Genomic DNA, 13,780 nt, shown 5'->3' with positions numbered 1-13,780 from the left:
CTCTCACCCCTTGTGCATACATCACCATGTCTTTTTCACACTTTCTGTTTCACCCTGTCTCATTCAAACACACACACACACACACACACACACACACGATAGTCAATACCACACACACACACATCTGGGTTTAGTGACTCCAAACATTTGCAACACCTGTGATCGATACGCAGCACTACACAGGTGCCAGGCGTAAGGCCTGATGCACGAAATGGCCAGCTGTTTGGGATGGGAAGCACGTGCTGCCTGTCATCAGTGCATCTCTCCAGTCCTGCTCTCCTCTCCCCCTCTCTCTCTCTCACTCTCTCTCTCTCTCTCTCTCTCTCTATATATATATATATGTGTGTGTGTGTGTGTGTGTGTGTGAGTGTGTGCGTGTGTGCACGTGCGCATGCGATGGAGAGTGTATGTGTATCAGTGTGCGTGCGTGCGTGGGTGCGTGCATGTGCGAGAGAGAGTTTGACAGTGAGTGCATGTTTCAGTTTACTTTGGAAAAAAATAACAAGTAACAGAAGGTTATGGAGTAATCTGTGATAATTTGAATCGACATCTGTCAAATTTTGTACCAAGATGTCGGGAAAGTGACTTTGACTTGAAATCGGTATCCTTTCCAATGCAGAATACCACATTCATGTTTACACCTGCTCTAATTCTTTGTTACTCTTTAAACACACCCAAAGGACGGTGAAAGATATTAAACCAATTATCTTTCTTCTTCGTTTCTTCTTCTTTTGAGCCCGTGGGCTGAAATTGTTCACTTATACGTATATACGAGTGCGTTTTTACGTGTACAACCCTTTTACGTGTACAACGCCATGTTTGAGTGCCTACATGCGTTTGTTTGTTTATTTGTTGGGGGAGGGGGGGGGGAGATGGGGGAAGGAGAGCAGGACAGAGGCGGGAGATGGGAGAGGAGAGTATGACATGGGGAGTAGAAAGGTGTGTGTGCGTGTATGTGAGAGCGCGCGCGTGCACACACACACACACACACACACACACACACACACACACACACACATACACACACACACAGGAGTAGGTGGGGCCGTGGTCGATGGAGGGAGTGGTGTGTGCTCGGTATTGAACACGGTTGTGCCTTCGAAAAGCAATGACATGAAAATCAGCTTCTGTCTTTTCTCATCCCCTGACACTCACTCGCTTAAAACCCTTACCTACCTAGTCACAAATACACATACTCAACCAGTTCCTTACCGACTTAATCACTTCCCTTCCTTATATACTATAGATGGAAGAGTAAATTTAGAAGGGGAGGGGGTGGGGAGGGAGAATACAACAGGCGGGGATGAAAAGTAGGAAAGGGGAAGGGAGAGTAGGACAGGGGATAGATCAGGAGAGGGGGCTAGGGGTGAAGGAAGAGTAGGACATGTAGGACATGCGGGTGGGGGGAGGGGGGGGGGCTAGGGGGGGGGAGTAGGAAAGGGGGATAGGGGGAAGGGAGAGTAGGACGGGGAGCTAGGGGGGGGGGGGGAGACGGAGGAAGGGAGATCTGGACAGGAGGGGAGAGTGGGACAGAGGGGGCATGGGTGGGGGCGGGGGGAGGAAGAGTAGGACTGTGGGGGATATGGGAGGGATGCATCTAGGACGGGGAGGGGGGGGAATAGTGCAGGAGGGGGGGGGGGGACAGAGCAGGGAGAGTAGGACAGAGGGGAAAAGGGGAGAGGGAGAGTAGGACTTCCCTCCAGTCTTACTCTCTATCACCCTGTCCTAGTCACCAATGTCCCCCCTCCCCCCACCCCGCAGTCCAGTATCCCCCACGCACACCCTTCTACTCCCATTACCTCCCGACCTCCTACCCCTCTCCAACCATATTCTATCTGTCCTACTCTTCATCCCCCCAGTCCAATTCTCCCTTTCCCCCGCCCCCCTTTCCTGCCCTCCCTTCCCCCATCTCTCCCCTCCATCCTAATCCTCTCTCCATCTACCCCCCTCCCCCGTCCTACTCTCCCACCCCTTATCTTTCCCATGTCCTACTCTCCACATGTCCAACTATTACTCCTCCATCTTTCCCCTGTCCTACTCCTCCCCCGTCCTACTCACCCTCCCACCCCCTGTCCTACTCTCCCATTACCCCCATCTCTCCCCTGTCCTACCCCCTCCCTATGTCAACTATTCCTCCACTATCTCCCCCTGTCCTACTCTCCCTCCCCCATCTTCCACCTTGTCCTAATCTCACATCCCCATCTCCCCCGTCTACTCTCCCATATCCCCCGTCATACTCTCCCTTCCACCCCTGTCCTACTCCCCCATCTCCCCCGTCATACTCTCCCTTCCACCCCTGTCCTACTCCCCCATCTCCCCCGTCATACTCTCCCTTCCACCCCTGTCCTACTCCCCCATCTCCTTCGTCATACTCTCCCTTCCACCCCTGTCCTACTCCCCCATCTCCCCCGTCATACTCTCCCTTCCACCCCTGTCCTACTCCCCCATCTCCCCCGTCTACTCTCCCATATCCCCATTTCCCAGCCCTGTCCTACCTTCCCTTCCCCCATCTCCCCTCTTCGTCCTACTCACCCACCCACCCCCTGTCCTACTCTCCACCCCATCTACTATCCCTCCTCCATGTCTTCCCTGCCCTACTCTCCCCCCCCCATCTCCCTGTCCTACTCTCCCATCCCCCATTTCCCCAATTCTACTCTCCCCACCCCCATCCATCTCCGTCCTACTCTCCCATCCCCCCATTTCCCTGCCCAGTCCTATCCCCGTACTCACCATCCCACCACACTGTCCTACCCTCCCTTCCCACATCCTTCCCCTCCGTCCTACTACTCCTCCTATCTCACCTCCTGTCCTAATCGCCCACCCACTCCCTTTCCTACTCTCCGATCCCCCATACCCCCTGTCCTACTGTCCGATCTCTCCCTCCCTCGTCCTACTCCCATACCCCATCTCCCCCCTGCCCTACCCTCCCTTCGCCCCCTGTCTGCCCCTTTGTCCTACCCTCCCTTCGCCCCCTGTCTGCCCCCCTGTCCTACCCTCCCTTCCTCCCCTATCTGCCCCCTGTCCTACCCTCCCTTCGCCCCCTATCTGCCCCCTCCTCCCCTATCTGCCCCCCTGTCCTACCCTCCCTTCGCCCCCTATCTGCCCCCCTGTCCTACCCTCCCTTCGCCCCCTATCTGCCCCCCCTGTCCTACCCTCCCTTCCTCCCCTATCTGCCCCCCTGTCCTACCCTCCCTTCGCCCCCTATCTGCCCCCCCCTGTCCTACCCTCCCTTCGCCCCCTATCTGCCCCCCCCTGTCCTACCCTCCCTTCGCCCCCTATCTGCCCCCCCTGTCCTACCCTCCCTTCGCCCCCTATCTGCCCCCCCTGTCCTACCCTCCCTTCGCCCCCTATCTGCCCCCCCTGTCCTACCCTCCCTTCCTCCCCTATCTGCCCCCCTGTCCTACCCTCCCTTCCTCCCCTATCTGCCCCCCTGTCCTACCCTCCCTTCGCCCCCTATCTGCCCCCTGTCCTACCCCCCACCCTTTGGTTGTCTTTCTTTCTCATTACAACAGGATAATAATGGGATAAATATTATGCAAGATTTCCCATTGCAATACTCTTAAACGTGTTTCTTTTGAACACAGACGTGGTATCTCCCATATTTTCTTATTAAAATCTACACCAAATTTATAATTCAAAAACCTGATGGCACATGGTACAGTGTGGTTACTATGGCACAATACTGATCTAAAATTTTTTACAAGTTAGTAATTTCTTACCACAGAAAAGAGGAATATTTGACAGGTCAGTGTCAGATCTCTCTTGTTCATTAATTCTAGAGTTGAACTGTCGAACAGCAGCAACAACAATATTGTACTCTAATATTCTTGCTGGGGACTCTCCAATTTTCCAATTTTCATACTTATTTCATCATAGGTAAAAATCTCAAATATTGAATCAGCCTTCACAGCGGAGCCGTCGATGAAGACGGAGAACGGCGTGCCTCCATCTCCTATCTGCTGACAGTCAGCACTGTGGATACTGTCTGTGGTCAGACTGAAATCACTGAAGTTTCTCTTGAGAGACAAGCACATAATCGTTGGCAATCAGCAATTCTCTTATGGGTGTATGACTTTCACACAAATCTGCAGGAATATGTCAAAGGTGAAGATGGACATCGTGTATTATGAAAATATGTAATTCTGATTTCTGATTAACTGAAACATTTTGCCAGTATTTTCATCCATTTTTACCCCAATATACTCTCTCTCTCTCTCTTCGTAGCTTTGGAGTGATTAAACAATTTATACTGTTTAGCTGAGTTATTATCATTGAAAGAAGAAAATAAATTTGATAAGTGCGTAACATTTTGTGTTTGATATTTAAATCACACCATAATTTCATACTAAACTGAAAGGCTGTTCCAAACTCCACGTTCTGTTTGGGTGTAGTTGGTCAGTGCAAACACGACATGAAGATGTACAGCACCCATGCCTTACTCTTATTGAAATGATGAGTAAATAGATTTGTCCATGTCTTTCATATGTTGAAGCCCAGACCCGCAGTAAATGAAATATTGGACATGGGTCACGAAGCCGGGCGTGTGGGTTTGGTGGCTATGGAGACAGCAATGAGCATGGAGACAGAGTCCCAGAGGGAGATCCTCAAACTGACGGACTTCATGGAAAAACCAAAGAACTACGACCCACATGTAAGTCTCTAGAAAACACACACACACACACACACACACACACACACACACACACACACACACAGAGATGAACACTTATTTGTACAAGCACACACACATACGCCCATATCCCCCACCCCCAACCCCCCACACACATATACAAAGATATATATATACACACTCGCACGTTCCAATATTCCGTTGCTCCCACAGTGTAGGCATGCATACACACATATACCTCATCCTCTACCCCCCTCCCCTCCGCACCCACCCCCCTCACACACACACACACACACACACACACATACGCACGTGCACAGAACTCTCCTGACACTTGTGTACACTTACACCCTCGCGCATGCACAAACGCACTCAAACACACAGACCCACACATACACACAAACACACACACGCACAGAGCTGCCACTGATTGGCCGCAAGAGGGATGGAAAAAGATCTCTGATGCCAAGAACGTGGCGTCTAGTGTGTTGCTCAGTCTATTTTATTTGGAAAAGCCCACAGAGACTCTGTTCCGTTTTGAAGAAATCTGCGCAATGTTGGTTTGGAAATGATGCCGATATTTGTTTGATTTGCAAAGCATCGTGCTCTACCTTTCATGCTAGACTTACGGCCGCTCCCTCTCTCTGCTTTTATTTCTTTGAGGCGATCGATGGTGTGATGGCCTTGTACCTGTTCTTTTTGATATTCTTTGACTTTTCTGAGGATTTCCGATTTTCCTAGATGTAGGCCGCTCGTTGTTGTTGCGTTACCAGAACGTCTGTCAGCTCGCTCATTTCCCTTAACACCTGCATGTCCCGGCAGTATGACCATGTGAGTTTTTTAATCTGAAAGTTGCGCATTGCCTTATGCCACTCTGGGCTTCCCATTCCGTTTTCAATTTTCTGTATGAGGTTCATTGAGTCGGTTAGAATCATGGCATGTTGGTTTCCGGGCATATGGATGGACGATAGCCACTGGAGGGCATGTGTCACAGCTTCAACTTCCATCGTTAGGCTGGAGGTTGTGACTTTGTAGGCAGCATTCTCTTCCCTAATTGTTTTTCCATTTTGTTTCGCAGTGAATCCCCAACCGGATTGGTCTTTGGTGACTGAGCCATCTGTGTATATGATGATGTCCTCTTCTTTACTGTTTTCTTCTATGAGTAGCTTCACTTCCGCATCAGTTTTGCCTTCTGGCCATTCCCGACAATGTCTTCCTAGAGTGGGTGAAATGGCTGTGTTGAACAGATGGTTGAGGTTTTCGGGGGTTTTCTCCCATTCTTTTGTTTCTTTCAGGTCTTGTAGTCGGCATACTAGCTGGAATGTGTCTTCTGCTTGCCCCATCCATGATCTTCCTCGTCCTAGATGGCTGCCTTTTGGTTCTTTGACTGCGTAATGCAGTGGGTTTTGAGGGTTTTCTAATGCTTTGAAGTAGGTCTTAACCTGTTCTAACTTGTTTCTGGCCTGCACTGAAGGAAGGTCAAGCAGGTATCATATGGTTTCCGTGGGCGTGTCTTTTGTTGTTCCAAGGACCAGCCTCATAGCTTCATTTTGAACTCTTTCTAATTTTAGGAGGTTGCTTTGAGATGGTGTTTGTTAGCCCATGTCCGTAGTCGATCACACTGAGGACGAGTGATTGGTATAGCAGGAAGAGGTGACGTTGTTCAATACCTTTGGTTGCCATTGCTTTTAAGACCGAAAGGCCCTTTTTGCATTTGAGAACAGTATTTTCCGTATGTTTTCTGAAGGTCAGCATCCTGTCGAACTGTATTCCTAGGCAGCGTAGGCATTCGGTTTTCTCGATGTGAATCCCGTCGAATGACACAGGTGGTGGTAATTTGCTCGCAGTTCTCTTGTTGAGGGTGCACAGCAACGTTTGGGCTTTCGCTGGATTGATGGAAGATCCTGTGTCTTTGGACCATTGAGCAAAATTGTTTAGTTGTTTCTGGACGGCTTTAGTTCTTTCCTGAGCATCTTTCGCAGTTTTGAAGACCAGGCCATCATCCCCAAGAGTAAGCTTCCGAGCTATTCCATTGTTGTTTAAGTCTGCAAGGCCCTTCGTGTAGACATTGTAGAGGACAGGAGAGAGCGGAGACCCTTGTGGCAGTCCCATGGATAGTTTAGAAGGTGCAGACATCCAGTCTCCGAGGCGTAGGACGACGGTTCTTTCCTGAAGCGCTGCTGCTATCCATCTTGTCAGTGTCAAACTTACTCCATACCTTAGTAGCAGCTCAATGAGGTGAGCAAACTGGACTTTATTGTAGGCATCTTCAAGGTCGATTGCTACTGCTAGTGTTTCTTCTTTTCCTTGAAATCCTTCATACACCTCATATGCAAAAGCAGCTGCATTTTCCCATGTGGACATGCCTGTTCTGTAACCACCTTGATTTGAAGGGAGAATGTGCCTGTGTTCAAGATCCCTTGCAAGTTTCCTGGCTATCATGCGTTCCATGAGCTTTCCAGCAATGTTTTGCATGGTTAGGATCCGGTAGCCACTTACCTGGTTTTGGAATGGGTTTTAAGAAGCTGTGTGTCCAGTCCTCCGGCACATGTGCATTGTGGAAACTGTTTTGATACAGATTGAAAAGTTAGCTTCTGTCTTCTTCCGATAGCTCCTTGATGTCCGAGTAGCGAACTTTGTCTGGGCCAGGAGCCGTTTCTTTCTTGCATTTAGCTATTGCTTCGTTTAGATCATCTATTGTCAAGTCATCATCGGGTCCAGTCTGCATAAGGGTTTGGTTTAACTCCTCAACATATTTCTTTTTCTCATCTAAGTTTCTTTGATCGCTCTGTTGTATGAAACGTTTGAGCAGGGCGGATCCTTTTTCTTCGTTTGTCTTTAGCTTGGTTCCATCAGTGTCTAACATGTCTGGGGTTGTTGTTGTGCACGTTTTCCCTTCCATGCGACGATAAAATTGCCAGAACTCTGTCAATGTTGTGTCATAACTGAGTGCCTCGCAAAACTGTTTCCACTTGTCATTTTTGGCCTCTTGAGCAATGACTTCAAACTGTTTATTTTTTTCTTTCATTTTTGTTTCAATATCTTTGTCCGGAGAAGGTTTTGTTCTTTCTTTTTGACAAAGTTTGACAGCCGCATGTTTTTCTATCCAGGCTCTCTCTGTGTCGGTATTCCACCATGGGGGCTGGATAGTTTGCATCCGGATCGGTGCCGTTCTTTTCTTTCTTCTACGTCTTAATTTTTCGATGATGGTTGTCTCTTTGGTTTCATACTGAAAGTATGAAAAAGACCCCATGGCAAAATAAGTGTTCTCTGGCAAAATTTTGCAGAAGAAATCCACTGTGCTAGGTATACAAATCCATGTGCACGCACTCAAGGCCTGGCGAACCGCATTGGGTCATGCTGCTTGTCAGGCATCTGCATAGCAGATGTAGTGTAGTTTACATGGATTTGTCTGAACCGAAACTGAAACTTTGCCCTCATCGCAACAGAAATGTAGCCTATTTTGTATAGAAAGGATGAGCTGAGTTGGTGAAATATCACCATCAGTTTATTGTTGCAAACTGCTGACGCACATTTCTTGCTATGGTCAGGTGCATGCTTAAATATGCAGCAGTTGTGTGGGATCCACACCTTCAAGCAGGACAGTGACAAGCTGGAGAGGGTGCAGCGGCAGACAGCAAGGTTTATAACCAGGGACTAAAGTCCGGGGACCAGCGCTGTGTTACAAAGATGCGGCAACAGCTCTAGCTGCCTCCTCTTCAAACCCACAGACAGCAGATGGGGCTGACAACAATGTACAAGGTGATCATGAGACAGATGCCAGCCCTGCCTCCTGAGATTTTCCTTGGGAAAGCGAGGTCTGGAGTGGTACAAATTTCAAGAAAATATTTTGACAGCCTCCTCTGTTGACATCTTCGCGTCAAGGGACATAAAATATCTCTCTGATTGAATTGCACTACGCAGCCCCAGTTTCCTTGTGGCTCCTGCGATGTACACCCCAGATTCACAAAGGTTCCTTCCGATCATGGCTTGTTACCAAAAACACCACCATGTTTTTAAGTGCAGTATCTCACTTTAAACTCTAGTATGTTTGTGCATATGAAAACGTGCATTGCGTTCTCTGATGATTTTTTTCAATTCAGATGCTGCACACACTGGAAGACAAGCACCTGACATACAAAGTGAAGATCATCAAGGAACTGAAGGACTATGTCACCCAGCTGCGTGCTTTTGAGCAAACTGGGGAAGACGACTACAAACTGGGAGAGTATGAAATGGATGGAGTTCTGCAGTAGATATCAAATTCTGTGATTTGACAGTTCAGTTTGATTTCCATGATTTACTAAATAGGAAACTGATTTTATCTTTATCATCTGTATCTCTGCACGATGCTTGAAAAGTAAACTGTAAGCCTTCATTCGTATTGAGCACTTTCTTGTTTTCGAGAACATTTATTTTTCAAAATGAATGTGGAAAGGAATATAGAAGGAGGGAACAGAAATAAAGTAACCACATATCTAAGACTGTTTTTAAAATGGCAAAAATAGATATTTAAACATTCCAAGCCTGAGTCTGTCCTTTGATGCAAGGGATTACTAATTCAACTTCCATACTTTACATGCTGAGAATTGTTCCAAATCAATTCAGTAATAAATATTGGATTTCTGGTAATACATGAAATTCAGTATTGCGTTTAAACTTTCAATGTGCCTATACAACCCATATCTGATTGTAAGTGCCTTGCTGAGATGAAGCAGAAAGTGAACGCTTACATTAAAGATCTTTGGCAAGAGGACTGGAACACCCAGACAGACAGACAGACAGACAGACTTAAAAGAGACCCTCCCATCGGTTGTGAAGAATGGAAAGGAGGAGTCTGTGCTGTGCAAACTGCGTTCGGGGCAAACTTTTCTTACTCATTCTTACTTGTTGAAGGGGGAGGAGGCCCCTCGATGTATTCTCTGTGATGAGCCTCTCACTGTGAGACACGTGCTCATTGACTGCTGGTATCTGTATGACGTTAGACACAGACATTACACGGCGGTTTCTCTTAAGACCTTGTTTCGTGATGTCCCCTACGTGGGAGCTAATGGACTTCTTGAAAGAAGTGAACATTTTAGATCAGATTTGAATGCTTTAAACTCTGGAAGGTTTCTAAACTTTTTGAGTGTAAAGATTGAAGCAGTGATTAGTTTTTATTGTACTTTTTTTTTACCTTTGACTGGAAGTAGATGGTAACGTGGCGATAGCCTTGAGATGGCCCTAGTGGTCGGCGAGGCTCTAAGCACCATAATTTGAAGTGCCTTGCCCATAACCCAGTTCATAGTAATCCATTCATCACATAAAATATCTGAACTCGATTAACAAACAATTAACTTTTCACATGTTCAACAATAATGATCTAGCTGTAGATTATCCATTAATTTCATATTATGATTGATTTCATAGTGTAACACTTTCTTGGTACTTATTTGATTGAGACGAAAGCATGCAATGGGTTACCTCCTAGATCAATCCATGCACTGAAGCAACACATTTTTGCACATATCTGTTGAGACTGACACTCCAAAGATGACTTTGTAAAGGTCCATAAAAAGCCAAATCTGGACTGATTCCCTGATAATGGACTGAGCACTGTTCATATAAGAAGACATGTAAACTTGACAGTTTGCTTGCTTGAAAAAGTGCTGACATTTCACAATGAAATGCTTGGTCGCAGTTTTTTTTACCCTCACTTTTGGGGGCAATGAAAAAACAGTAACATCAAACTGCAGCTTGGAGTCACTGATAATTGAGTGGCAGTTTACTGTGGAGAAAACAGCTTTTGTTTAAAGACTCATGATCAGAAATGATTCTAAAACATTTTCAACTTCCAAGTAATGATACTTATTTTATTTTGCATGAACAATTATACTGTGATAATATATATTTTGCATAAACAAATAAATTAAGTGTTATAACCACATGTCTCACTCTTACATTCTGTGTGTGTGTGTATGTGTGTGTGTGTGTGTGTGTGTGTGTGTGTCCATTTTTCTTAAAAGAGCATTCTGTACAAATACACATTTTCAAAACCATCATAAACAGGTCCACTAATCTCCTGAGCAGTTGGAAATGCACTTTAGGAAGATCTTCACTTAAATAAAAACTCTTTAATTTTTCAGTTTATTTGTAAACAAGCAGTCTTGAGTTATGACAGGTTGATAGTCTTGCTGATACTCCATTGAACCCATCTGGAAATATAATTCCCAGAATTTCCACAATGCTCCAGTCTAAAACCTGAACTTATACACTGACTTAGTTCCACTTGGAAAACTGACTGCCAGATTTTGTACGAACACTCAATGCACCATTCAAAGAATTTACTATATTTAATAATACTGATTTAGATAATTAAATCATAACCCTTGTTTCCACAGCCAGTTTGTCAAGACAAATAACAAACAACATGCATAAATGCACACATGACACATACAACGTGCACACACACACACTCTCTCTCTCTCTCTCTCTAAGTGTTTAATCAAGCTATTGAAAAAGGAAAAGGGTCGTTACTGAACCCCCCACCTCCGCCCCCACCTCCTCTTCATTATAATGTAACATAAGCAAACGTGAGGCAGTTCTACTTTGATAGCCTGTATTGGTTCTAACTGGATATACTCTGGATGTCATTTCAAACTAACCTAGAATGAACTCCACATCCATTTCAAAGGAGAGCATGGAGGGTGTGTGTGTGTAAATCCAAGTGGAGGCGAAGGGGCGGTTCTCACAAGCTGAAGTTTATCCTCAAGTGTCATTCCATGCTGGTCAACATAGACCCAAGGGCCCCATGATGGAAATCTCCATGAAGTTCTGAAGTACCAGACAGTGCCCCACAATGGATAAATCCCTGACCTTCATAGCAGGAATTTTCCTATCTCTATTTTCAAATTACGTTTTTTCCAGTACACACCAGCAGGAAAGCTTAATGTGTCTGCTTTGATTATTTGTTGGTAGCAAAACATATCCAGACTTTGTATGGTCATTACAAGATGTTAATTGTAATACAGAAATTCATACAACTCTTTCAAAATTGTGGACAACGATCACAAACTCGCCCAAGTGGCATAAAGCAGCTGGTTGTTGCAAAAAATACTTTGAGATTTTGTCATCCAAGGTGTTGGAGAAACTTGAAAAATTAATTGTGAAGATATGTTTAGTGAGGAGGGAGGCGTGGGTGACAACTTGCAGAGAGGGGTGTGGGGAGAGGCAAGTTGCATAGCTAAATGTTTGAAGAAAAGGAGAGAAATCGGTGCCAGAGGCAAAGTTGAACTCAAGACAAACGGTCCACTTATTAAGGCCAGGGTGGGGTGGGAAGTGATGAAGTGGGTGGACAAGTTCATGTGACACATAAAGCACTTGGCCATGGCCGTGGTTTCAGCAAAGCATGTGTAGCCGTGTTTACCGGAGCGGTATATCATAAAGGGGACGGTACAAAAGAATTTCTGATTTACAGAATTAAATAGTCTGAAGGTGAAAGGATAGAAAAGATCTGCACACAGGCCATAGATATATATAGGCCAGTCACAAGGTTGTTTTTTTTCTGTTTTCACAATATTCTAGTAAGAAAGGAGGTAATGCAGCGATGATGTGCCTTTTGGGCTACAGAGAGAGAGAGAGAGAGAGCAGACAAAAGCCACAAGGAGGCTCAAGTGAAAAGTGATCAACGTTCACATACTTCGCCTGTTTGTGCAAGTCACGCGAACTGCGAAGACACCCGCGTGTGCTGAGAAGCAAATCGCATCCATTGGGCTGAAAATTTGAATAATCTGTGTTTGTTGTCAGGCGTTTAGTGATAGATTTCTAAATGGTCCCTGAACAGATTTACGTCGGATAGGTCGCAAATAAAAGAGCTCAACACCACCTTTATAATTATTAAAATATGAAGTGTTGATTATTTCAGATGAATTTACATTCAAGTCACCTGAACTAATCAGTTTTTAACGAGCTCGTCGCTGAAAATTACAAACTGCGTTAAATCAGTTTAATGTAGGCAAACACAAATGGAATAGATTTAAAGATGGAATTGCAACCATTCTGCCAGTATATAATACTTGTAGTTTACTGATCTGACAAAAGAGATATTTATTTAAATACGATGTGTCGGAAACACAGTTTTCAACTGGACCCAAGCCGTCGAGCAACGCTAGTTGTGGAGTGATTGTCGCTAAGCATTGACAATGAAAATCGGCTTTGTATCTTCCAAATGCCTATCTATTCTCATCCAAACACCATAAAAATGTGGTTTTAGTTTCCAATGCAGTCACATTTAGAATTTTAAGCTGTAGCATTATATGTGACAAAAAGAAGAAATGTAAGCTTAGTGTCAGTTGAAATCCCTACACTGACAAATGATTAAACTGAAATCAAATATGCTTCTAACTGTGTGTGTGTAAGCACAACGGATATAATCTGGCAGTGAATGATACAAAGACTTGATTTAATAATTGTTTGGAGCATTTGTTTAAAAGGGGCTTTGCATTCAAATTTGGAATGGCATCGCGCATTATGAGTGAGTCATTGAAGACCGGCGGGTTAGTTGCGAAAAAGGCGTCTGCTATACAGCTCGTGTGTAAAACAGTTATTGAAGCCAGCTGAGCGCTTGGCTACACATGAATACATCAAGGGCATCAGCTATATCTGCAGGTGAGTTGTGGTCAGTACTTTTTTTTTCATTTTTTTTTCAAACACAAATTAGCTTTTATTCAAGACTGGCATTTAATCCTTAACAAGACACACAGAACACATGGACAATACAGAACAAACACATAGTTGCCTCAGTGGTTTTTCAACTGGAAATTAACAAACAATGAGGCCAGGAGATGAAATGATTAACAAATAGTAAAGAGTGGTATCTCTCTCCATTCACAAGGTACACAACTTCAAGTGTTTGATCGTTTATGTGCACCCCGGATGTCTCTTGAAATCAAGATGGCAAAACAGCATCGCTCTGCTGAGCGAAAATGGCGACAGTCTGGTCTGGAAATTTTCAAGCAGATATATGCTCACTTGCGCAATGTTGTAAATCAAATGATCCGCGACGCGAAAAACAAATATGTGTGCGACAGAATTACTGACGCTGATTCCTCCAGAGTTCTGTTTCGCTTGGCCAATCAGATGATGGGGAAAGATGTCCGAACTGTTCTGCCT

General features: G+C 45.2%; 1 protein-coding gene across 1 annotated transcript in view; it reads left to right on the top strand.

The window, feature by feature from the left end:
* Window positions 1-10,556, top strand: part of LOC143293825 (soma ferritin-like) — a 33,706-nt gene extending 23,150 nt beyond the window's left edge. Inside the window, exons 5-6 of the mRNA XM_076605093.1 lie at window positions 4,493-4,651; window positions 8,734-10,556. Coding sequence (XP_076461208.1) covers window positions 4,493-4,651; window positions 8,734-8,886 — 312 coding nt within the window. The 3' untranslated portion in view covers window positions 8,887-10,556. The remainder of the gene's footprint in view (window positions 1-4,492; window positions 4,652-8,733) is intronic.
* Window positions 10,557-13,780: the final 3,224 nt, after the last annotated feature.

The sequence above is a fragment of the Babylonia areolata genome, chromosome 19, assembly GCF_041734735.1.
Source record: "Babylonia areolata isolate BAREFJ2019XMU chromosome 19, ASM4173473v1, whole genome shotgun sequence".
NCBI lineage: Eukaryota > Metazoa > Mollusca > Gastropoda > Neogastropoda > Buccinidae > Babylonia > Babylonia areolata.
This window is presented reverse-complemented; position numbering and strand designations above follow the sequence as displayed.